Source organism: Sorex fumeus, unplaced genomic scaffold (genome assembly GCF_029834395.1).
Source record: "Sorex fumeus unplaced genomic scaffold, SorFum_2.1 ptg000054l, whole genome shotgun sequence".
In the NCBI taxonomy this organism is placed as follows: Eukaryota; Metazoa; Chordata; class Mammalia; order Eulipotyphla; family Soricidae; genus Sorex; species Sorex fumeus.
Window position 1 is genome coordinate 26,165,084 of NW_026606111.1, and position 27,527 is coordinate 26,192,610.

Sequence of the window (27,527 nt, forward strand, 5' to 3'; positions counted from 1 at the left end):
GAACTATGATCCCAGCTGAGACATAGTGGTGTTATTTTCCAGGGCTCCCTGAGCCCCCTTCCTCCCAGAATCAGCAGGGCAGGTGAGATGTCCACGGGCATTAAGGCGGATGGGGGCCTCACAATGGACATGCATCTGAGTGGGTAACAGGTTTGAGCCTGAGTGCATGGTTGCTGCCAGGCTGTAACCGAGACATATGAATTTGCTGCTTTAAATGTTCCATTGAGAGAAGCGGCTGGGGAGTACTAATCCTAAGTGAAATCGTCTTGATTACAAAGGAAGAAACGACAACACGTATCATTTAACTGTTGAACCTTACAATGAAACACGAGGCGGCATTAAAGTTCTCTGCCTGTAATGCCACAGTCTAAGCAGCTAATCTTATTTTAGCTGAATGGCATGTTCATTACAGCACATAAGTAGGTAATGTGTGGGATTATTGAAAGGAAAAATAAACCAGTTATGGGCATCATGTTGATTTTTTAACTGTCCGATTTAACTTGGTATTTTTTAAGTCAGATCTAATATACACTCACTTAGCAGAGCTTATGGGACTCTTGCCCAGAAAAAGTATTATGTATGATTTAAGATGCTGGTTTTAATGACACCAATCCATGGTACTCAGCGCTGACTCCAGCCTAAAATTATTAGGAACACTTCCTTAAATTGGAGGTTTCCTGGATGATAAAATAGCACTTCTCTTTATCCACTGAAAACAAAATCATGATGTTTTTGCCATTTTAACTTTTCATAGGCTATGAGGCTTTTTTCTAATGTCTCAAACACCATTTTAAGGGGACCGGCTAAAGATAGCTTCTAATACAATGCAAGATAGTTCAGGAATGTATTCTGTCATTTCAAGCTTTCCTTAAACAAGTATTATTCTGACTCCAAAAACAACTCTTTGAAGTGGGAGTTCAAAAGGAAAAGGAGATAGTTTGTTATTGAAAGAACTATAGTTGGGAGGGAATTTAAAATAAATACAGATATAGGGAATTTAGGAAACCAAATCAAAGGTATAAGATCACACTGCAATTTGTGTAGGCTGCTTGTGGTCCATGAGGAAAAGAAGGATGAGGTGTTGACCAGAGAAATAGCACAGCAGGTAGGCTTACCTTGCATGTAACTGACCCTCCTTGATTCCCAGGACACCTCATACGGTCCCCCTTCATAGCTGGGAATAACCCCCAACCCCAGAGCCAGGAGTAGCCTGATCCAGGCCTTGAATTCTGTGACCAGAGGATCACTAAGATCTTTTTCTTTCAACAATATATATGTTCTTGAAACATAATGTTTCCACTTTAAATTTTTTAGGTTGCTTGTATTTTTGCTTCCACAGTTCACAGTGGGTTATGTCTATTATATGCGTGGTTCAAGCCTTTGGTCAGGAATGCAGTCCCAATTGTAACATCACACTAGGTCTTATGAAGCAGCTCACTTGGTAAGACGCGCAACTGCAGTTCAAACTGGAATGCACCCATGAAAGAAAGCTTAGAAAATACTGGTCCCCTCTGGAGGAACATTTAGCAACTGGTGTCCATTGATTTAGACTTATACTTGAAGATAAGATTGAATTTCTACTTCTCAAGTCCAACAATAAGTAAATAATCCAAAAGTATATTTTTATTTACAGAAAAATTATTTAAGTATAAGGTAATTTTTAACAGTAGCATTTAAATTCAGTACTTGAAAAGCTGAACAATAATGTCAAATTACAACTGAAGTTTTAAAAATGTACTGAAAGGTCAAATACGATACTGTAACTTCCTTAAGCTCCTTCCTTTATTTCAAGGGGTCAAAACACCTACCAATGTTCCTGTGCAAACACATATGCTATTAGTTTCAGAACCGGGACCTAGGCAAAGAATTTTCAATATGACTGAAAAAAAAAAACACTTTAGTATAGTGCTTAATACTTACTTTTTTGAAATCTATTGCTGATGCTCCTTCCCAAAGCATGACTGAACCAGAAAAAATAGTAATGGCTGTCTTTTCTCTTTTAAAGTGCTTATTAAGAACCATATCCCAAAGCAATGGTTTTTAGAAATACAAAATATTGAAAGGTGCTCTAAGAGTCACTACTTGCGGAATCGAAGATGTCATCTTGTAACTTTGCCCATGTAAGCTGGTTTTATCTGCATTAATGAAAGATTGCTTTCAATGGCCCTCGACCACATGCTTCAAATCAAGATAGTGCTATTAGTATCAGCACATGAGCAGCAAACGCAGAACAAACCCTGGCACATTCTGAGTGGATCACAGCCGATTAGAAAAAATGTGAACAGCTTTTAGCTAGGTTACAGATCCAAGAAGGGGCCTCTGCTTTCACTCTGCATATATGGTAAACATAAAGAGAAAAACAAAAACACTTTATCTCGTTCGAGCATTTCATAGTTTCTTGCAGAGATTCAAACTCTTGTACCATTTCATCAAACTCTTATTTCTACAAAGAGCAGTCTTCATCTTCTGAACATTGAAAACAAAGTACTTCCACCAAGAAAGCTAGGGAAAAAAATGAATAAACAAAATTCTTAACACTGAAAACCTGAGGAATAAAACTGTGACAATTCTGAAACAAGGCTTTTACTTAACACATAATATGAACATTCTGAAATAGACTTTGTTTTCTGAGAGTGAAATAAATAAATTTGTTTTCTGAGACTTCATTTCAAGCCTATCACTTTTATCATTTAAGTAACTTGGGAAAAAATAAGCTTCATCCTAAATCAAACTCTCATTCCCACTCAGTCTCCTTCGGAACCATCCAGCAACTGTACAATGAGTGTTCTCCAGGGCCCAGCCTCTCTACTGAAGCTTCAGTTTTTTCCACTCTTCCCTTGTCTCCCTTCCAAAAAAGTCTTCACATATCCATGGGGAAAACCACCATTAAAAACACATACACATACACACACAATTAATATAGTGTGCAACGTTATATCTGCTTTAAAGTAGTAATAAATTATAAATTTCCAAATAAATTAATGTAATACACAATGCAAATTCTTGGTGTATAAAATGAATTCATCTTGTCCTGAATATAATAAAGCAGTCCAATGATTTCAAATGACTTATGAGATAAAGACCAAAGCAATGTGTAAAATATTTATAAAAGTTAAGAAACCAGTTACCATAAATTTTTTTACAAAGATAAATGTAATGTGCTGTACTTCTTCTAAAAATTGGTAGGGAGATTTATGATTAGTGATTCCAAAAGTGACTTTAAGAAAACTAGACACTGAATTGTGTGTTTTATGTAATGCATCACATATTAAATATATATGTAACCATAATACTGTAATGGTAACTTAATCTTTGGGACCTGCTACTTTTTTTGTTTGGCAAGTATATTTATTTTTCAAAGTCTGCTATAACTGATTAAGTTTTAAATATTATTTTTCAAAAAAATTTCTATTTGAGGTACTACATTAAGAAGGAAATAACAGAAGTCTCAAATTATAGTAATATGCCTACCAAAAACAAAGCCAAGATTGTTCTTGCATTTTTTTGTATAGTAACAAGTACACTTTAAAATAGACAGTATCACTATGCCTGGAAATTAAAAATACCATACCCTTAAAAGGGGGTGGAAAAGAAAAGGAAAATTCTTATTTAAAAACAAATTCAAAGTCCTTTCTCCTTAAGAACTTGATGTGTCGAATCACAGTTTCTCTTCTTGTGGACTGAACTGCGTCTTCTATCATTCATCCATGATTTATGCTGCTACATCTCCAATTTTGTAGGTTTTAGTTTGAATTTCCTTGAATGTTTGCAAAGCTGGTACTGGACTTGAGTCGCTTAGCTAGGTAAATAAAAATTATATTTTAACTTAAAATTAATTCTCTAAACATAAAAAACTTTACATAAACTTTGTTTTATATAAACTGTAGTATTCATCTATTTTGCTTTGAATATGAATATATTCAATTTTTTAAAATAACTTTACATATGTTTATCTATTCCCACCAACCTCAGAAACCCTACTTTTGCTAGAAGCTGCACCTGACGGTTAAAATAAACATAAAATGTTATGTTTATTGTGATGTTATCTCGAACATCACAAAATGTTCCAGCTTAAGAAAAGGTACTCAGCTTAGAAAATGGAAGTACTAGGCCAGAGAAATAGCACAGGGGCTAAAGGGTTCGCCTTGCATACAGCTGACCCGAATCCCCAGCATCCCCTAGTGCTCTGAGCACCAAAGGCTGTGATTCACCCCCACCTGTCCCGCCGCCCCCAAATGGATTACAAAATGAGTTGTACACTCCTTGTATACACAAGTATACAAACATATGCTTTCTACAAAAATGTTTTAATTTTATTGCAATGCCAATGAATCATTATTATTATTACTATTATTATTATTATTAGGGCATACTTGGTAGTGCTTGGCATCAAACCCAGACCTTTGAGCTCAGCCCTGAAATCTTTTAATAGTGAATTCCTGCTCCACTCCCCTGCCTCCCGTCTCCTGCCATTCTTCTCTTATCACATGGTAGCCCAACCAAAATACACCTGCACTACATTGGCTGGATTATGGTCAGTATATTCTTTGAGGATCAGTATCTTCTACTGTATCTTGCTCTTTTTTAAAATTCCTAATTCCTACCTCAGGACTTGATGACTATGGAAATATTAAAACAGTGGCATAAAGAAAGATACAGAAAACTACCCAAAAGGTACTATAGCATAATAACTGTTTGATGATACTTGCAAAAGTCCTTGAGTTAATAATTTGCTTAGTCATAAATGATGCTCTGTGAAACATTAAAAGGTATTGAGCAAAGGTTCTACTGAGGGCAGGCTTACGGTTAGATTTGTGGGGGTTTCAGGTTTTAGCTATTTCTGTGTTTATTCACAAAAATGAAAATGAAGTATAGAAAGATTATAAAAATATGGAAAATTGGTAGTTTTGGGCCTCAGTAAAGGGCAGGCTCACCCTCATCCTGGGGTTAGGATGAGGATTAGGATTAGTGGTTAGGGTTACTATCAAGTTACGGAAATGCAATTTCAGACCCTTTCATTTATATTCCAGTACACTAATAAAGCTTCAAAAGGGAATTTCACCAAATTAATATTCTGAGAAACACATCCTAGGAAGTGCTGACATTAAATATAATGTTTCCAGGAACACAGAAAGAGTATAGGGGTTAAGGCACTTGCCCTGCATTCTGCCAGCCCTAGTTATTTTTTTTTGGGGGGGCGGGTCACACCTGGCAATGCACAGGGGTTGCTCCTGGCTCTGCACTCAGGAACTATCCCTAGTGGTGCTCAGGGAACCATATGGGATGCTGGGAATCGAACCCAGGTCAGGCGTGTGCATGGAAAATGCCCCACCTGCTGTGCTATCACTCCAGCCCCCAACCCTAGTTTTAATCTCCAGTACCACAAATGGGTCCCTGAGTACTGCCACGGGTCACTCCTGAATCCAGAGCTAGGAATAGCCTTAAGCACTCCTCAAAAGCATAACGTTCTTTTATTCAACCACTATTTTTGAATACTTACTATGGGCCAGGTATTTTTCATACTAAGTACTTTACATAGTAGTGACACAGAACTGAACAAATAAACACATTAGGCCAGGGAGCTAGACAGGGGTTAAAGTACCTCGTATCCCTCTGAGTCTTGTTCAAATCCCCGACAACCTATGTGGTCCTCCAAGTATTGTCAGGGGTGTCAGGAGTGACCCCTGAGTAGGCCCTAAGCACCACTGGGTGTATCTCCTCTCTCTCCCCCCACAACGCCAAAGGAAAAAATACAGACACTGAAATCTGTGCTAAGGAATCACTCCTGGAAGGGCTCCAGGGACCATATGTGGTGCAGGGGATGTAACCTAGGTCAGGTGCACGAAAGGCAAGCACCATACACACTGGGCTCCACCTCTGCCCACCTACTTCTCTCTTTCCTGTGGACTTTGCATCTACCCATTCAAGAATTTCCCTAAAATTAGTAACCATTTCCAAATTTAGTAATTAGTAATTAATAAACATTTACAAAAATTAGTAAAAAACATTTATTATGCCTCATCTACAGTGACTGGGAAATTAATTGATTTTTTTCATATGTATTGAGGTGCTGGACTTATAATACTGTTCATTATGCTTTTCTTGCACACAGCATTCCAATACCACACCCAGCACTGAGAGCCTGCTTTTCTCCACTCAGTGCCTCAAGGGTCCCTCCCAGCCAAATTTTTCCTCTCATGTGAGCTCAGTTCTACAGACAAAATCTCCAGTGACTCTGCCACTTGTTGTTTGCTTACTGTTTCTTTATATCCCACAGCTGAGAGAATATTTTCTATTTGTTTAGAGGTGCACCTCACTGACATCTATACACATAATATAAATAGAGCTGAACTCCTGAAAACAAACAAAAACAAACACTGTCCTCCCGTTGTTCATTGATTTGCTCGAGCAGGCCCAGTAACGGCTCCATTTTTGAGACTTATTGTTACTGTGTTTGGCATATTGAATACGTCACAGGTAGCTTGCCAGGCTTTGCAGTAATTACTATTTTATCATAGTAATTTCTGGCTGAGGAAATAGTTCAAGGGTTAAGGTACTTGCCTCTAAGTGCCTCATGGACCCAGTTAGACATGCAGTGGACCAGTAAGACCGGCACTACATGGCCCTCACAACACCACTTGGGAGTGTCCCTCGAGCAATAGAGCATGTCGCAAGGCCTGAACACTGACTCCTCCTTAGGCTCTGAAGGATTGCAGGGAGTGGTTCCTACGCTTCCTAAACACTGCATGGCCGGGCCCTCAAACTTTAAAAAAAAAAAAAAAAGATTATTCTGATGAAGCTTGCAGTTGAGTCCAAAGATATGTACTCAGGAGAGAAAGCAGGATCCTCCAGAGAGAAGAGAAAAGCCCCATGAAGTAAAAGAAAGAAATTATATAACCCAGGTTGGGACAGGAGTGGTGTCACAGTGGAATGCGCCAAATAGGTTAATTTCAATATTGATTAAGTGCCATTAAAGAAAGATAATACGTAATAATTTTTAAAGGGTGTAGTTTTGGTTTGGTAGGGATGCCATAAGATGTCTCTTGCTTTGACTTAAGAGCTGGATGACAAGAAGCCGACAAGAGGAAGGCCGGGTGGGTAAGTACAAGAACAGTGAAAAGGAGGCATTCAGGGCCTGGAAGATGGCTCAAAAAGTTCTGGAGTGCTCGGTGTGTGGGAGTCCCGTGTTCAATCTTTGGCATCACCGAGAGGAACCTCCAAACACTGAGCCAAGAGCAGCCCCCACACATCACTGGATATCATCCCCAAAACAAAAACAAAATTAAAAAAGAAAGAAGGATAAAGAGTCAGTGTGAAAGAGCACGGAATGTTGAAGAGCAGAGAGAAGGGCAAAGTGCCTCCACATACCAGGATAAGCAAAGAAATGGGGAAGTAATGAGGGACAGGTCACATAAATGTGGAGAGCATCTCAGGAGCAAGTTTGGAAGTTATTCTAGATGTAACAGGAAAACATGAAGAGTTTCAAGCAGGAGAAGAATACAGAAACAATCTGTGTTAGAAAAAAATTACACTGGGAAGGGGTCGGGGAGGGATACTGAGAATATTGGTGATGGAGAATGGGCACTGGTGGAGGGATGGGTACTCCCTCAAACACTGTTTGATTGAAATGTAATTGCGAAAGTTTGTAAGTCAGTAATTGTATCTTATGATGATTCATTAAAATTAAAAACAAAATTGGTTTTTTTTTTTTTTGCTCTTTTGGGTCACACCCGGTGATGCACAGGAGTTACTCCTGGTTCATGCACTCAGGAATCACTCCTGGCGGTGCTTGGAAGACCATATGGGATGCTGGGAATTGAATCTGGATCGGCCACATGCAAGGCAAACGCCCTACCCACTGTGCTATTGCTCCAGCCCCTAAAAATTTTTTTTAAAAAATAACTCTAGGAACTAGAGAGACAGTACAAGGTTAGAGTGCTTGCCTTAAATAGGGTCAAGTTCATTCAGTTCAATCCCTGGCACTGCATATGGTCTTCTGAGTACTTCCTGGAGTGATAACTGGGTACAGGCTGGGTGTGACATGGTCCCCTGAAGACTGTCAGGAGAGTGATCCCTGAGCACCACTGGGCAGGGCACAGCCACTCACATCCCCTCCCTCTGGGACAAAATTACTTTCAGTTACTAACTGGAGAGAGTCAGGAAATGAAAGCAAGGATATCAAAGAGCTCCTCCCTCATGTGGATAACAGCTGATGATGGCCCAGCTAATGTCTCCTGGCAGACTCAGAGAAACGACAGTACAGGGCATATATTTGGAAGTGGGCTGGCAGTACTTGCTGAGGCATTGACCAAGGGTGAGTGCCAATAGCCACCACCGACCTCTCGGCCTCCCATCTTCCTTTCCAGCCTCTGCCACTGATGACCTTATTCTACAGGACAGTTGAACATCCTCCCCAAAGCCTTAGAAGGGCCCCTGAGGAGGACTTCCAACTCCCTTACTCAGCAACTGCCTTCACATCTCTCCCCTTAGGAGGCATGATTGTAGCTCTGGACGTGGGGAGCTGTTCTAAAATAGAGATGTCAAGTTTTCAGAATGTGTCGTGTTTAAAACAGGCCTAGACATGGCAGGGTTAGGTTTTTATTGAAATAAACCAACGGGGTGTAAGCAGAAACTTACGCAGGATGAGTTTGCGCTTCTTTTGCTCGGAGTGAAGGAAGCTACTCAGATAGAAAACCACAGGCAGGAAGAGAATGAAGACAGACACGGCCACGACGGGCACCGTGTCACTGCAGAGGACTGTGCAGTTGAAGGTTCGACTCCAAAGCTTCCGCGTAATATTCATCTGGAACAGCAGCAAATCATGTTATCAGGTTCTATACGTCACCAGTCTTCCATTCCATTCAGTTACTTTGTTAAAAACTTAAGAGGCACCTAAAATTTGGACTCACTAAACATCCCCCTAAAAAACTCTGTTGATAGGTGAGGGGACAATTTCTTCTGCCAAGATATAAGCTGGTTCACAATCAGTCATTTTATAAACTTATACCTATATTGAAAGTGCATACTCTACATTCATAAACTGTCCAGAGAATGTCCACCTTTCACTGACCTAAAGAAAATTTATTTCAATAAGAACATAGTTAAGTGTCTGCTTCATTTAAAAAAAAAAGAAAAAAAAGAATTTCAAGGGTAACTTTGGGAGTTGATACTGAACTCTGGGACTCCAATTCATAATGTACATGTTCAAATCATCACATCATACACAATAAATGCATCACAGTTTTTAGTAGATCGCTAATGTTCAAGTTGGTTAAAGGTATTTACAATGAATGTACCTGAGATTTGCTTGATTTTTGCCACTTTACTCCGAATGTCTAGATAGTGCCTGGTTTTCAGCAAGCTCAAAGTGGTGGCACAGCTGGCAGTGCCGGAGCTGGTATGGTTATTTATATACATCATTCTCAAGCACTGAGTTCACCCATTTTTATTTCAACCAAAAGTTTGTTTCATCTCACACCTCAATACTCAGGCATCATGTTCCCCTAAAGAGAAGACGTGGTTGCCATCTAGTGATGTTCCCTGTAAAGGCAGGTTCTAAAGTAGATTTTCAAAAAGTCTTTTCTTTTTTCATGCTAAGTGAAATTAGTTAGTTGCACTCATCTGTGGAATATAAAGTAGCATAATATGAGACTAACACTTAAGGACAATAGAGATAAGGGCCAGGAGGATCACGCCATGGTTTGGAAGCCTGTCCCACGTGCTGGGGGAAAAGGCAGTTGGGATGGAGAAAGAACCACTAAGTAAATGATGATTGGGGGGAATCGCCTGGGATGAGAGATGTGTACTGAAAGTAGACCAAGGACCAAATATGATGGCCTCTTAGTAGCTGTATTGAAAATCATAATGCCCAAAATTAGAGTAAGAAAGACTGTACCTGCCAGAGAGGCAGGGAGTGGGGGGAAGGGTCAGAGGGTGGGACACTGGGAACAATGGTGGTGGAAAATGTGCACTGGTGGAGGGATAGGTATTCGAGCACTGTTTGACTGAAACATAATCATGCAAGTTTGTAACTGTATCTCATGGTGATCCAATAAAACTTCTTAAAAATAAATAAAAAGGCTTTTTTGTTGATCATTCAATCAAAACAGATCACTAAGGGTCACTATAAGCCAGGAATTATGACAAAACATGCATGTGGCTCCTTGTCCTCATATGTCTTATATCATACAAGTATATAAGTACATATATAACATAGAATATGAAACAGATACACAAAATATAGCACTGTAATATTGTCCTCCCGTTGTTCATCGATTTGCTCGAGCGGGCACCAGTAACACCTCCATTGTGAGACTTGTTACTGTTTTTGGCATGTTGAATACACCATGGGGTGTTTGCCAGGCTCTGCCGTGCAGGCGGGATACTCTCAGTATCTTGCCAGGCTCTCCGAGAGGGGTGGAGGAATTGAACCCGGGTCGGCCGTGTGCAAGGCAACTACCCTATCTGCTACACTACCGCTCCAGCACACAAAACATATCTAGAAAAATTTAATGTTGAATGTGTGTTAAGGCCACACCCAGCTATGCTTGAGACTGCTCTTAGATGGACAATGAGGGACCATGAAGTGCTAAGAGTCAAACCTAGGGTTCCTGTATGCTGATGCTGAGCATGTACTCCAGCCTTTGATCCATCCCCCTAGCCCCATGGCATATATTTCAGTACAAGAATCCAGGCTATAAATACATACAAAAATTGCAGATCATAATAGACAGAAAGGCATAATTAAAGTAATGGGGTAAAGTGGTTGAGGAATGGTTTCCAGAAACACACATTAGCAAGGCCTAGACTTCTAGAATTAGCAACAAGTACACTGAGATTGAATTGAAATACTAAGATGTAACAAAGCTCATATATTTTTTTTTTTTTTTTTTTTTTTTTTTTGCTTTTTGGGTCACACTCAGCGATGCTCAGGGGTTATTCCTGGCTCATGCACTCAGGAATTACTCCTAGAGGTGCTCAGGGGATCATATGGGATGCTGGGAATCGAATCCGGGTCAGCCATGTTGGCTGCGTGCAAGGCAAACACCCTGCCCTTTGTGCTATCACTCCAGCCCCCAGTTCATACTTTTTAAAATGATGCACACTATCTAATTTTTTTAAAGGAGGCCTACATGGGGCAGGAGAGCAAGGACAGTGGGAAGGATGCTTATCTTTTCACACAGCCAACCTGGATTCAATCCCTGATACCCCATATGGCTCCCTGAACCCACCAGCAGAGATTCCTGAATGCAGAGCCAGAACTGAGCTCTGAGCACCGCTTGGTGTGGTCCAAAAACCAAAAATAAAATAAAAATATATAAAAGATGGCCTAGAAAGCTGCTCACATGATAGAACACAGTCCTTGAGTGTGCAAGGCCCTGGGTTTGGGTACTGTAGAGCCTTCATTCCCCCTAGTCCAGCTTCAAGTAGCCCTGGTGAACCCAGGTACTTACAGAGTGTGGCTCCCACTATAACAACAGCTAAAATAAATTGCAACAACTGTGTGGTCTCTTTATGAATTACCTGTTTAATTTCCTTTTGCAATCTTTTTTACTAAATGTTTATTAATTCTAAAACTTAAGGAGTTTACAACTCTGTTTGAAGACAGTAAATGTAGAGCCTGATGTACCTCTAAAAGAGAGACTACTACTGAAAGTACATTCAGCAACACTGGAAAATACGTATTGTATCAGAAACAAAATACTTACTGCATCTTCCACATCAATGCATAAATGTGTTCCTGATTCACCTTTCTTCTCAAGTTCATTCTCTTTTTGCATTTTACTGTACAGATTACTCAGGGATTTGTATGTTACACCACAGTTTTTACAAACTTCGGAATAATTTTTTAACTGCAGAAGGCTGTGTAAATCCCCCTAAAAGGTTTAAAGCACAGTAATACAAACAATGAATATTGCGTGTCTTTAATGTAAGCAGAGGACAGAAAATGACATAGCATGTAAAAATACCAATTGGCAGCATTCAGAAGTTATGAAATCACTGAATCCCTGGGACCTCTTTATCATCTCTGCCTACACATACACCCAGTTTTCTGGCTTGACTACCATCTGTACATGGTGACTCTCAAATCTGTGTATACTTAGCCTATGTTTCTCCCTTGAGCTTCATTCTCACTTAGAACAAATGACCTCAACTTGAATGTTTAATAGGAAGTTTGTGTATAGCATGTGCAAGGCAGAGTTGCTAATCCCCACTCCTTACAACCAGTTTTTCCCTTGAGCCCATTGTTCTCTAAGATATTCAGGGCCTAGGGTGCTCCTGGTTCTTCTTTTTCCTTCACTGATAAGCCTTTGGCTTTCTTGAAGTTATCCAAGTGATCAGCAAATCTTATAAAACACACTTGCAAACTATGCCTTAAATCTCTATTTCTCCAACACTGCAGTCCACACCTTCACACTGCAGCCCTCCTAAGTTTGTTACTTCAACTCTTACCCATCTACAACTAAGCTTGCACAAGACAGCCAAAGTGATATTTTAGTATATGTATCATAACATGGCACACTCCTGCTTTAAGTGGCCTTGCCTTGTGCTTAGAATTCAGTCCATACTCCTTCTGTTGGTACACAGGGTTCTACAGAGTTGCCCTCAGTCTAATTATCTCTTCAGGCCTCTTTCACATTTGCTTACTAGGCTCCCATCCACGAAGCTTCCTTCTTCCTCCTCTTTGCACATAGCGGGCTCATTCCCATCCTGGTATCCTTGTGTCTACAGGAAATACTGTCATTTGGCTGACGTACTATCTTAAACTCTAGATCATCTCCATACCCACTTGTTTAGCGAAGCACTTCCTACCCACTCTAGAGCAACATACTCCCTTTCCAGGACTCATTGCTATTCACCTCTCATTTCTTTGCCATGAGTTTCACCCCTATAGGACATAAGTTCTGAAGGACAGGAATCAGACGTCTTGTTTACTGCAGTCTCCTGAGTGCCCAGAATGCTGCCCAGCACATATGCAAGTACCCAATAAATACCTGCTGAATGAATTAGTGAATGACTACGGGTTGCCTCCAAGAACTTTCCAAAACCCATCTATAAAAACCAAACCCTTAGTGGAGCAGAAATTTGAGCAGAAATTTCTTCCTGGTTCTTCCAGCCTGGCACAACCATCCTACAATACTGCCCACATGGGCACATTAGAAAGCTGTAGTAACAGTGTGTGGGGGGGAGTTTTTTTAAAACCCTAATCTCATAAAAACAAAACAACAAAATGACTCAAAGCTAAGACATTAAACAAAGACATCAGGAGAAGTGCCATTACTAAAAATGGATCCATTAAATCTGCCACACAGGCAGGGGGTGTGGGGGGGGGTGGTATAATGGGGTTCTTGGTGGTTGAAAATGTGCACTGGTGAAGGGATGGGTGTTTGACCATTGTATTGTATGACCGACCGAGACTTGAACTGAAAGGCTTTATGACTGTTCTCACAGTAATTCAATAAATTTTAAAAAAAAAGAATCCATGCAGCAAAATAGAGATTGCTTTAACAAAGACAATAGGCTAAGGCTGGAGAGATAGTTTAGCAGACAGGGTACATCCCCTGCACAGGGCAAACCTGGGTTTGATCCCCAGAACCACATATGGTTCCCCTCAGCCCTGCCAGGAGTGATCCCCTGAGCACTAGGGTATGGCCTCCTCCCCCAAAATGAAAAATCAAAGCAAATTTTTTTTCAAAAGTCTCGAGTGTGTCATGAGATGTCCTAGTCACTTGCACTGCAGGCTCAGCTGCTGCTGAGGGAGTCAGGGATCTCTCATTGCTCTCCCTACTCCCCACTCTATCTCTTAGGCAGGTTCCAGTCCACCAAACATTAGACACAGAGAGGTGCAGATGAAGCCAGCATCCTCTAGGTGCTCTGAGCAGAGGAACCTTCAGGGGGGTGTCTTGCTAGCTGCCAAACAAAGCGGGTGTCTTCTGCCTCCAGGAGGCAAACTTCACTTTTGGAACTTCCTCTTCTACTTCTGTAACTCTGCTTTAAATCGAGTATCATTTGGCAACAGCGTTCACCTGCCTTCTCCACCTCCATTCCGGCATCCGTCCTACAGACCATCTGCAGGTTTCCCCGCTTTCTACACCTGCACACCAGCACCAGCCTGCACACAGGTGGCTGAAGACCACTGTTCTGTGGTGTAAGAAAACTGAGTGATAGGTTAAAACAACCAGATCTTTCTCTCAAAAGCTTCGGCAAAAAAATAAAATGTGTGGTGCACACAAGAGCATTGGTATGAATACACCGGCACAGAGGAAAGAAACCTTTTTAAAAAGCTGGTGACTACTGAATCTAGTTAGCAGACATGAGTCTTCATGAGCCTTCATTGTATCAGTCTTCAACTTCTCTGCAAGTTTGAAATAAAAAAGATTTTAAGATAACACCTATCAGTTGTACTTTTTTTTTTTTTTGCATAGACATGGGGTAAAGGATAAGATTAGGTTGCCTCTTTTCAAAAAATGTTCTGAAAGAAAAAAATGACTATATTAAAAATAAATGCTTAAATAAAAATAATGCTTAAAACTGACATACACTTAATAGAAGTGACAGGCTAAGGATATTTACAAAAAATCAGGTAGATAACTTGGAGGGTGGGGCATACGCCTGGCATGAGCAAGGCCCCTGGTTCAGTAAGTGACACAGTATGGTCCCAAAGTGCTGTCCAGGAAGCCCTAGTGGGTCCCAGCAGAACTGCATTACTAGATCCAAGTGTCTTACTAACCACTCTGTCTGTGTGTGTCTGTGTATGTGGTGGGGAGGGATAGGAAGGCGTGTGTGTACATACCTAATGGTGTTGGGGAACTATGTCATACCAGAGATCAAAATTGGGGCTCCAGTATACAAAGCATGTGCTCCAGCCCTCTGGCCCATCTCTCCTGCCTCAAGAACTCAGATATGAAAGGCATGCACTCTACCACTGAGTCACATCTCTGTCACAGACTTCTGAAGTTTGCCCTCATTTACAGTGTCTCTGGAAGTGGCACCAGGTCACCTGAACACTGCTTGGAGGATAAAGGGAGAGAAGTGGCAGGAGAGGGGGGAGATTTACAAATAACCCATCAATATTTTCATCTGCATTTCCCAGGGGCTACCTACAAAAGAATATGGAAAATAGCAACTTCACACTTAAAACAGTAAGAAAAGAGCACTTTCGAGAGCAAGAAAAACTCTTGGAAATTAAAAAAAAAAACCTCATGACAAGAAACACAGAAGCAAAGAAATGGAACAATAAAAGACACCAAGGATATACACAACTACTGCTTTAGAAGAGGACCTCACCTAGAACAAAAGGTGGAAAGTATTAGCAAAGAAAAAAGACAAGGGACATCGAAGAAAAGACTCAGGAGACACACTATCTCTAATACAAGAAGGACTATTACAAGCAGAGAGAGAAGCAAGGGCTAAAGACAAACAAGTGAGGATTTTTTTTTAATCTATAAATAAAAGCAAGCCAAATTGCACTGATTTCTACTTTAAAAACTAAAAATATATATATAGATTAACAGGAAACATAATTATCATCCAGAATCATGAGACTCATCAAACTCTCACACCCCTATTAAGTCTAGACCCTTCCTTCATCCCATCTTCCTTTTCTTCCTTTCACATCTGCTGTGTTCAGGGCTAACTCCTGGTGGGGCTCAAGAAACCATATGGGGTGCTAGAATCAAATCCTGGTCAGCACGCAAGACAAACATCAAACCCACTGTACTATCTCTCCAGTCCAAGAAATCTCCAACATGCAGTGTCTGCAAGAATACAGGATATTCTTTTAATATACTACATAAAGTAGCATTTAATAAAATGCCCTGTCAGACTGAAGAACTCAAAAAGGAAAAAAGATCAAAGGCTTAGAAAGGATCATGAACATGAAATAATAAAATATGAGTGACTCTTAATGGAATGGTTACTGGGGTAGGGAAAGTGTTTTTGGGTTTGGAAATTTTTTTTTTTTTTTTTTTTGCTTATGGCTTAGGGCCATACCTGGTTATGCTCAAGGGTAACTCCTAGCTCTGCACTCAGGAATTATTCCTGGAGCTGGGACCATATGGGATGCCGGGAATCGAACCAGAGTTGGTCATGTGCAAGTACCCACTGTACTATCTCTCCAGCCCCTGGAAGGGGTTTTGAGTAAAGTTCAGTTAGAAGGTAAGGGCACAAAATATTTAATAAAAATAATATAAATAATCATGTCAATTGGCTAAAAATCAAATTCAAATAAATATGAATGCAGTCTCCACATGGGCTTGATGCAAGGCAAATATCTTCCCCACTATACTATCTCTCCAGCCCATTAGATGCCTTTTAAAGTAAGTAATATAGGGTTTTTTTGTTTGTTTGTTTTTGCTTTTTGGGTCACATCCAGTGATGCTCAGGGGTTACTCCTGGTGGTGCTTGGGGGACTACATGGGATGCCAGGGATTGAACCTGGGTCAGTGTGCAAGGCAAACACCCTACCCACTGTACTACTGCTCTGACTCCAGTAATATATGTTTAAGCAAATGTTAATAAGAAATACTTGGAAAAGAATAAGCTTCCCATGGGCATAATAATATCTCATTCCAAAAACTTTTTGCATAACACGGAAAGCAAAGGTTAATACAGTGTTTTAATTAAACAACCTGCAGACCCAGTAAGTAAATTCATACTCATTATCGGAACTGGCTCCTCACTACCAAACACTTGAAAATAGTCAGGACAGATGTTTCCCTTTCCACTTTACACATAAGAAAATTGAAGTTTTGATGATTTACCCAAGAGCTAATAAGTGGAATATCGAAGCAAAAATCTCTCAACCACCAAATTCTCCACATTGTGTAGATAAATATCACAATGACTTTTATATATATAAATTGAGACTATTTATTATTCATCTGCACAAGGCAACATTTTAATTTTAAATATCATATAAAAAATACCTGAAGGTTATTTTCAAAGCAGGTCAAGGTGTGATTAAATAGAGTGAGGAAGTAAATCGTGCTATTAGATAATTCATCACTTGTGTTCGTTAAGCAATCTGTCAAGGAAAAAAAAGTATATTAATATGTCTCAAGCAAAAATGTTATTCCATCATCTACCTCTTAAGCTGTATCATCTGTTTCACACTATAGCACCTTATTCAATCAGTGTAAAATGTTACATAACACATAAGATTATTTTCCAAATACATGAAGCTTACACCTTTGGTTTCCTAATTTTAAAAAATCATTTTTTTAACCATTTCCTGGGACTGGAGAGATAGTAGAGGGGATCTATTATCTATAAGTAGAGCACTTGCCTTGCACGCACCTGATCCGGGTTAGATCAATCCCCTGCATCCTGTATGGCCCCCCCAAACCCCACCAGGAGTGATTCCAGAGCACAGAGCCAGGAATAACCCCTAAGCACCACCAAGTGTAGTCCAAAAACAAAACAAAAAGTCACCGATTTCCTTTTTCTTTATTTTATGCAAGAAATTTACATCTGAAACAGTTGCATAGTCTAAGGACACATGAAAAACTTTAGGATTTTCCTCAGCCATCACTGGGTATGGCCCCAAATTCCAAAATAAAAACCACTTAACTTATAAAATTATTATGAAAAATAAAAAGTATAATTTAATTTTTATAGGAAGCTACTTTGAATACAAAAGAACTTACTCTTCTATTTCACTGGCAGACATTCCTTTTCCATTCAAATAATTTAAAAATTAAACAAAAGCTAATGAAGAAGACTGGTCATCTTCTTAAGTACTGCATTAATGCAGTACCATCAAAATTTTTTAATGATCATTAGACAGTAGTATTATAACGCACAAAAGATTTCATTTATACTAGTGGGGTTAAAAATGTCTTCATTATTAAAGAGCTCTGACTTTCTACTTCAAAACAAAAGAACTCCAGTAAAATTCCACTTTCATCCTTTTGCAGGAATGGAGAACGTAAGGTGATGAGCAGTGAAAAGCTATATATTTTAGAAATTAGTAAGTTAAGGAATATTAGTAATAATAAAGCTTTCTATAAGCACGAAGTGAAGTGGTCATTATGAATTTTCCTCATCTCAGATAATCAATGCAGCCTCATCAAGGACAGATTAGCATAGCTGCTTTCTCTGGCATCAGCTCAAGAGGCCTTCTTAAAGGTGTTAAGGATTCAAGTTAAAACCTTACATAGAAATCTACTAAATTATCACAGTAAGAATTATGCATCTTTAGATAAAGTATGTGCCATCTATTAGGGGTTTATAGAAAGATCTCTGTTTTTCAGACTAGTTTTATGAAAAAACAACAAAGCCAACCACCAACTGAAAAACAGGGCAAGCTTCAAAAATATATAATAAACTGTTGGATCTTTGCACCTGAGTAACACAATTAAGTTTAATAAATATGAATACTAAAATTCTAAGATAGAAATGAGCAAGTATAAAAAGTCTTAGTACATTTCCATGTATGTAAAATATGGAAGAGAGGGGCTATTATTAACTGACTTTCTGGCTAGGTTACTTGTTTTTCATTGCTGGGGATTGAACCTGGGGCCTCACACATGTTGAGGCAAGTGACCCACATGGTTTCTACCCCTGCGCCACATCTGTGGCCCTATCCAAGTTTCAGTACTGATTTTTAAAGAATCAAGACAGAGCAAGTGAAGGGTGGTGAATATGACTTTCTAAAATATGCAGTAAGAATTTTTTTGTGCTGAAGGGACTTGAAAAGGAGTAAATACAGGGGTTTCTCTCTGAATTCTCTATCTGCCTAAAGAAACAATAGTTATAAATCCCTTTCCTAAGCATTTCATCAGTCAGAAAAGACGAGGACAAAAAGAGACTAGGACTTGACACTACACTCAAACACTCAGCCACAATCACATCTCCCTTTCTTTTCTTCCTCTAAAGGCCCATTAATCTTTCCTAAAAATCTTTTCATATTCCTGAAGTGGCCTATATTCCTACATTCCTCTTCCCTTCCCTTCCCTTATTAAAATGGTAGTAAGTTCCCTTCCCTTATTAAAATGGTAGTAAGTTCTCAAACTTAAGTAGCTTTTTTGTGTGAGGGGTGGGGGTAAGGGGAGTACTCACTTTCTTTCTAGTGATCCCCAGATGCTATAAGATTAAAAATAAATACATTTGGATGCCTTTTCTCCTATAAAACTACCAGTTTATTTCCTATCCAGCTAGTGAACTTACTGTAAAAAGCCTTTTCTTCTCAAGACGTTAATTTTCTTTTGATAGATCAGAACATACATCAGTAGAACACATATCCATGTTCAAAATCATCTTCATGTTCGCAAATTATTACCCAGATAACTATAGAGGTTATTCATAAAGAGCTTTTAGTATGCAAAAACAAATGTGTAAACTACTATTATGAGGTCTAGTTTAATAAAATACAGTATTTTATACTGTATTCTAGAGGCAAGAACCAAAACAGGACACCAGCATCATGGCCAAGACATCCGTAAGTTTTGACAGTCCCCTGTTCCCAACAATAAATATCTGGCATTTGCCTATAAATATGAGTGGCCTTTTGGGAACTATGGGATCCAGCACTAAGGGACCCAGGAGGAGTTTACCCTTTGTGTACTGGGAACAGGAAGACAGGTGTAGGGGCCAAGAATGGGGCTCAGCAGTAAAATGCATGCCTTACGTATGTGAGATCCTGGGTTCAATTCCCCTAAAGACGTCTCCCAAACACGGACCCTAAAGTGACCTGCTAATCAGTTCCAATCCCTCACAAATGTAATCTGAGGCATGTGCAGAACAGACCTGGATAATAATCCACGGATGAGAGTGCCTTTATAGAAGTCCCATATTTCAAAGAACAGACGATCCAAGAAGCCAAATATGAGTTTCAACACTCTAATGTGGGTAAATGGAAGAGTCTGATATTACCTACATCACCTTCTCCCAAGGTAGTACAGCTCAGAGCCAAAAGAGATTACACTTGGCCCCCAACACAGCCACAGGAGGGAAGCCTGTGGGTGAGTACCCAACTTCCCCAGCTGTTCAGACACGCTGAGGCTGATTTGTCTCTTGCCTCGATCAGAGAACTGAGTCGGAAACTCCACAACTGAGGGGGAGGGAGGCGCAGGAAGAGACTGAGAAAACAGCACTGTCAAAGGTGGTTAAAGGGGGGCTGGAGCGATAGCACAGCGGGTACGGCGGCTGCCTTGCACGCAGCCAACATGGCCAATACAGGTTCGATTCCCAGCATCCCATATGATCCCCAGAGCACCGTCAGGTGTGATTCCTGAGTGCATGAGCCAGGAGTAACCCCTGAGCATCGCCGGGTGTGACCCAAAAAGCAAAAAAAAAAAAGTGGTTAAAGGGACAAGGCCCACCCGTGAACCCCTAGGAAAGCTCCACCTACAGATACTGCCCCACCCTGGGCAACTCAAGCACCCCACCTGCCTCACCTGCCTCACTCATTCTGTGGCCAGTTTCCTGTGCATACCTCTCAAAGGCAGTGATGCAGTGATGAGAATTAGAACTGGAAGACAGCTAGTGAGTATGTGCAGAAAACAGACCCCACATTGGTGGGCGAAGGAGAAAGTAGAAACTTGAGATGAAGCACTGATTTAGGGGAAATAAAACAGAAGCTCTCAACACAGGACCTAATGTTTTGTAGAAGAGAAAAATTAGAGGGGCTGGAGTGATAGCACAACAGGTAGGGTGTTTGTCTTGCATGCGGCCGACCCTGGTTCGATTCCCAGCATCCCATATGGTCCCCTGAGCACTGCTAAGAGTAATCCCTGAGTGCAAAGCCAGGAGTAACCACTGTGCATCGCCAGGTGTGACCCAAAGAGAAAGAAAGAAAGAAAAAAAAGAGAGAAAAATAAGAATTCTGACATAGGAAGGAACAGGAAGTATGGAACATACATATCTATGAAAAGTTTGAGAAAGTACAAGATTCTCTAGCAGGGCTGAGAGAAGGGATTTTTCCCTTGAAGGAACTTGGTAAAGTTGGCAGAGGAATTATTTGCTGAACAACTGTGGAGATAGCAAAGCAAAACTCCCGGGGGGGGGAAATTTTTTTTTGATTAAACATTTCATTTTTTCCAACATGAATCAAGGAAAAATCAAGGAACTTTGGTTAACACTGAAGGATTATAATAATCTTCCAATAAACTAAATCCAAAGACCTGGAGAGTGATATGGGGAAAGGGAATTCAGAACAATTATTCTAAGGAAACTCAATGAGCTAGAAGAAAACAAGAAGACAATTCAGCAAAATCAAGAAAACAATACACAAACAAAATGAGAAGTTCACAAAGAGAAATAATAAAATAACAAAACCAAAAACACTCTGGAGCTAAAAATTCAAAGCATGACCTAAAAATGCAATACAGAACATCCAGCTCAAACTGGATTGAGCAGAAGAATCTTTTCTAAGAAACTGCTTTTAATTTAGTTCATTTGAAGAAAACAACAAATGAAAAGATCCCTTGCTAAGTGTCTTTTCCTTTGCAGTACACCATAAAAATACTCTTAAGTTCTGTCTCAATTCATTTGAATTTGCTGATCATATGAAGAGATCTGATAGCTGTCAATTATCTTCTTTTAAACAGTATAATTTGGCAGGGGTAAATTTTTTATACTAATGGCATGGCAAATTTTTAAATACTGGATTTTAAAACCATTTCTAATTAATAAGCAGGTGGACTAAGCAATATGAAAAATTTGGCATAAATAGTAAGTTACTTTATCTAAAGTTAAAGTTCTATTTTTCCTTTTTATTTCTCCTACTGCACTTCAATATACAATAATTTTGCTCATTTGGTTTGTTTTCTTTTGCTTTGTTTTGGGGTGATCCCCAGCAGTACACTTGAGCTGATTTTCAAGCTCAGTGATTGGGTTTATTCCTGGCGATGTTCTAGGGGATCAAGTGGTACCAAAGCTCAAACCCAGACCTCCAGCATGCAGAGTATGCACACCAGCCTGAATGAATGACATTTCTTTTTATATTTCTGGATCTCTGTCTATGATGCTCCTAAAACTGCAATATCCTTCATCTCTGTTTATTAAAATCATATGTGGGGGGCTGAGTGATAGCACAGAGGGTAGGGCGTTTGCCTTACATGCGGCTCAACCCGGGTTCGATTCCCAGAATCCCATATGGTCCCCCAAACATAGCCAGGAGTAATTTCTGAGTGCATGAACCAGAAGTAACCCCTGTGCATCGCTGGGTGTGATCCAAAAAAAAGCAAAAATAAATAAATAAATAAAACAAAATAAAATCATATGTGGGATCCAACACCCAAAAGGAGAGAACAAAAGAGAACAAAAGGAGAGAACAGAGGCAGGGTGGAATGTGGGGGGATGAGGGGTGGGAGGAATACTGGGATCCATGGTGGTGGGAAATGGTCACTGATGGAGAGATGGGTATTTGATCATTGTATAATTGAAGGGCTGGAGCGATAGCACAGCGGTAGGGCATTTGCCTTGCGCGCAGCCAGCCCTGCTGAGCCGGGTTCGATTCCTTCGCCCCTTTTGGAGAGCCCGGCAAGCTACCAAGAGTATCTCACCCGCACGGCAGAGCCTGGCAAGCTACCCGTGACATATTCAATATGCCAAACACAGTAACAACAAGTCTCAAAATGGAGACATTACTGGGCCCGCTCGAGCAAGTCGATGAACAACGGGAGGACAGTATAATTGAAACCTAAGCCCCAAAATTTGTAAGTCTATATCTGTACCTCATGGTGTCTCACTAATAAAAATTTTTTTTAAAAAATTTTTTTAAATCATATGTGGGATCAAAAGGCATTTTATATCTTCCCCAGTTTATTTCATTTTCAACGTCTCTGTTATTAAAGTATTTGTGTAAGATTTACTTTTCTTTCCTAAGAGTATATTATAAATAAAATGTTCTCATCAAATTATAAAGCAAGGAAACCAAGAAATGTATAGCACATAGCTGATACTGAAAACACACCTTTTTTAAAATTCAATTTTAAGTGGTGCATTTAATTTTTTAAATTTTTTTTATTAGTGAATCACCATGAGGTACAGTTACAGGCTTACAAACTTGTGTGCTTGCGTTTCAGTCATACAATGATCAAGTACCCATCCCTCCACCAGTGCCCATTTTCCACCACCAATGGTCCCCGCACCCCTCCCACCACCCCCACCCCATCCCCTCCACCCTACCCCATCACTGTGGAAGGACATTCCCTCTTGCTCTCTCTTTTTGGGTATTGTGGTCTACAATAGAGGTATTAAGTGGCCATCTAGTCTACTTTCAGCCCACATCTCCCATCCCGAGTGGGTCCTCCTAGCACCCTTTATTTGGTGGTCCCTTCTCTGTCTGTGCTGCTTTTTCCCCCAGCATGTGAGGCCTGCTTCTAAGCTGTGGAGTGATCCTTCTGGTACTTATCTCTACTATTCTTGGGTGTTAGTCTCCCATTCTGTTACTTTATATTCCACAAATGAGTGCAATCTTTCTATGTCTGTCTCTCTCTTTCTGACTCATTTCACTTAACATGATACTCTCCATGTAGATCCACCTATATACAAATTTCATGACTTCATCTTTTCTAACAGCTGCATAGTATTCCATTGTGTAGATGTACCAAAGTTTCTTTAACCAGTCATCTGTTTTCGAGCACTTGGGTTTTTTCCAGATTCTGGCTATTGTAAACAGTGCTGCAATGAACATATAAGTACAGATGCCATTTCGACTATACTTTTTTGCATCTCTGGGATATATTCCCAGAAGTGGTATTGCTGGGTCAAATGGGAGCTCAATTTCTACTTTTTTGAGAAGTGTCCATAATGGAAAACACATTTTTTAAAAAAAGAAATTTATCTGTAAGGGCTTTCTGTTGGTTGGCTGGTTACTTTTGGTCTTTGGGCCACACCCAGTGGTGCTCAAGGTTTAAAAGTTATGTCTTCAGGGGTCCATTTCTAGCAGTGCCCAGGGGACCGTGAGATATCAGGATCAAACTCAGGGTATCTTCATGAAGTGCACTTCAGTCCTTTAAGTCATCTGCCCAGCCCTGAAAACACTTTAAAATTAAAATAGTGGGAGGCTGAAGCAATTTAGTACAGCAGGTAGGGCATTTGTCTTGCACACGGCCAACCCAGGTTTGATTCCCAGCATCCCATATGGTCCCCCGAGCACCATCAGGAGTAATTCCTGAGTACAAAGCCAGGAGTAACCCCTGTGCATCACCTGATGTGACTCAAAAAGCAAAGAAAATAATTTAAAAAAAAATTTAAATAGTGGGGGCCAGAAAAATAACTCAATGGACTGGAGCACAATCTGTGTAGGCAGAAGGTTCAAGTTCAATCCTTTGCACTACGTACATACCCCAAGCACCAAACTGAGTGAGAATCATCCTTGAGTACTGCTAAATGTGGCTCAAATGTGTTTTAATGTAAAAAAGACAGCTAAATAAAAATAAAGCAGTGATTTTAATTATTCTAATGATTGATTAAAATGAATTTTATTTTAATGAAAAATAGAAATAAACCTGCAAAACTGGTAGAACAGATGTTAGCACTCCTACCACTGCCACTTGACAGATTATAAACATGATAATTAATATTAAACAGTTAACAGTTTTTGGACATTGACTATGTGCTAGATGCTGAGCTAAATGCTCTGTACAACTGAATTTATTTAATCCTTTTTACTTTTTTAATTTCTTTCTTTCCTTTCTTTTGGGGGGGTAGGGTGGAGCCGCAAGCAGTACTGCTCAGGCTTACTCTTGGCTCTGTGCTCAGGAGTCACTCCTGACTGTGCTCACTGGGCCATATGGTGCTGGGGAGTCAAACAAGGGTCAGCCCCACATGAAAGGCCAAAAGGTATTATCGCCTGCACTTATCTCTCTGGCCCTTGTGTCATCCTTAAAACAATCTTTATGGTAGGTTCAATTCCTAGTACCAATTTACAGATGAGATGGAATGGGCGTTGGCAGTATAGTGGTGAGCATAGCTGCCTTCCAATTTACAGATGAAGAAAACAAAGTTGAAGAGGCAAAATGTTATTCCCAAAGTCCGACAGCTAGTAAATTAGGGCTAGTAAGTGGCAGAGCTCAGAATCAAACCCAGATCCTTCTGTCTACAAAGTGCCTACCTCTGACAGCTATACATTTCAGTATCTGCCCAACAATCTCACTGATTAACTACGACACTGAAGTTAGTATCATAGTTAAAAAAAAAAATCTAACTGCAAAGATTCAAATATTAAGGAAAATAAACTCTGATATCTGAACTACTAAACCATAACTGCAGCATAACACATGAAAGGATTACTTACTTGCACAATTTGCTTTCTCCCACGTGGAATTAAAAAATTCAGACAAAATCACAACTATCTGCATTCTATCTGACATTAAGAGACTTCTGGCACAATTAGGACTCTCTGAAGCATTCTGTAACAAAAAACAGAAAAATACAATTTTAGTATTTTGAGACCTCGCAAACACTTAACCTGAAGTCAAAAAACTATAAAATTAAAATTTTTACCAAAATTAGTGCTTTTGCTTGATATAACCAGATAATGATGTCATAATGTAATAAAATACTAGCAGCTGACATTTATTGGTACCAGGTTCACGTACAAAGAAAGAAAAATCTTTCCTTCTTTTACAATGGTTCTTTCCCTCTTCTTCCTTCTGTAGAACTCCTTACACCTGCAATACTATTATGCATAACTATTTATTACTCTCTATCAATACGTAAGAAAAAGAAAAACTAGAAAGGCTATCCACAAAAATATTGTAGTGCTTATTTCTGAATAATAAAAATAGACTTTTTGTTCATTTTTGTCCTTCATATACTGTCTAAATGTTCCTATAATGAACATATATTACTTATGAAATTGTTTCAGTCTGGAAGGTAAATGATTATAAAACATTTAGTTTCAGCTTCCAAGCAAGTTCAAGTTCAAAATCTTATGATCCACAAGAAAAGGTGAATATCCCGTTTGTACCCAGATATAAGAATGTACTTTACATAAGTAACTTTAATCATGAAAATTACACTATGCAAACAATAAATCCAAGTTCCTGGTTACTTGATCCTTATATATTTCCTTTTCTTACAATAAATCCAAGTTTCTGATTACTTGATCCTTGTATATTTCCTTTCCTTTGTGCCAAAAGCAAGGAACTAAGTCCTACTGACTCTATATTCTTTCAGTTATTTAACTCCTACTATCTACCAGGCACTAAAAGATCCTTGACGCAGCTGGAGAAACAGTACAGGAGCTAAGACAGTCAACAGCTAACACAAATTGATCCCAGGCATGATACATGGTTCCCTGAGCATCACCAGGGATCATTCTGAGCCAAGAACAGTCCCTGATGGGTCAGAGATATTACAGCGGGTGGAGAGGCACTTGCCCTCCACATGGCTGCTCAGGTTCAATCCCTGGCATCCCATATGCTCCCCCACGCACCACTAGAAATGATTCCTAAGTGCAGAGTCAGGAATAAGCCCTGAGCATTGCCAGATGTGCCCCTCACCCCCAACTCCTGCCAAAAAAAAAAAAAGTTCCCTTCTGCACCTCCAAAGAAACAGTGACCAAAATACAAAGACAGTCTACAGAATGGGAAAGGATATTCACCGAATACATATCTGACAAGGGGTTGATATCCAGGATATACAAAATACTGGTTAAACTCCACAAGAAGAAAACATCCAACCCCATCAAAAAATGGGGCAATGAAATGAACAGAAACTTTCTCAAAGAAGAAATCCGAATGGCAAAAAAGCACATGAGAAAATGCTCTACATCATTAATCATCAGGGAGATGCAGATCAAAACCACAATGAGATACCATCTCACACCTCAGAGACTGGCCCACATCCAAAAGAACAAAAGCAACCGATGCTGGCGTGGATGTGGCGAGAAAGGGACACTCCTTCACTGTTGGTGGGAATGTCCACTGGTTCAGCCCTTCTGGAAAACAGTATGGACGATTCTCAAAAAATTAGAAATTGAGCTCCCATTTGACCCAGCAATACCACTCCTGGGAATATATCCCAGAGAGGCAAAAATGTATAGTCGAAGTGACATCTGCACTTGTTTGTTCATTGCAGCACTCTTTACAATAGCTAGAAACTGGAAGAAACCTGAATGCCCACGAACAGATGACTGGTTAAAGAAACTTTGGTACATCTACACAATGGAGTACTATGTAGCTGTTAGAAAAGATGAAGTCATGAAATTTACATACAAGTGGTACAATATGGAAAGTATCATGCTAAGCGAAATGAGTCAGAAAGAGAGGGATAGACATAGAAAGATTGCTTTCATCTGGGGGATATAAAGTAACAAAGTATGAGATTAATACCCAAGAATAGCTGAGATCAGCACCAGGAGGATTACTCCATAACTTAGAGGCCAGCCGGGTATCCTAGAGGAAAGGGCAGTTCAGATAGAGAAGGGAGCACCAAATAAAGGATGTTTGGAGGATCCTCCCAGGAGGGGAGATGCATGTCGAAAGTAGACTATGGACTGAACATGTTTGCCACTCAATGCCTCTTTTGCAGACCACAACACCCAAAAGGAGAGAGAGAACACAGGGGATTGC

The 27,527-nt window shown here is 39.9% G+C and overlaps 1 protein-coding gene across 1 annotated transcript in view; it reads right to left on the reverse strand.

The window, feature by feature from the left end:
• Positions 1 to 1,603: 1,603 nt before the first annotated feature.
• OSTM1 (osteoclastogenesis associated transmembrane protein 1) overlaps positions 1,604 to 27,527 on the reverse strand; it is a 37,686-nt gene continuing 11,762 nt past the window's right edge. Inside the window, exons 2-6 of the mRNA XM_056125226.1 lie at positions 25,247 to 25,361; positions 16,929 to 17,026; positions 11,709 to 11,876; positions 8,638 to 8,803; positions 1,604 to 3,799 (exon numbers count right to left, since the gene is read on the reverse strand). Of these exons, the coding sequence (XP_055981201.1) occupies positions 3,744 to 3,799; positions 8,638 to 8,803; positions 11,709 to 11,876; positions 16,929 to 17,026; positions 25,247 to 25,361 (603 nt within the window). The 3' untranslated portion in view covers positions 1,604 to 3,743. The remainder of the gene's footprint in view (positions 3,800 to 8,637; positions 8,804 to 11,708; positions 11,877 to 16,928; positions 17,027 to 25,246; positions 25,362 to 27,527) is intronic.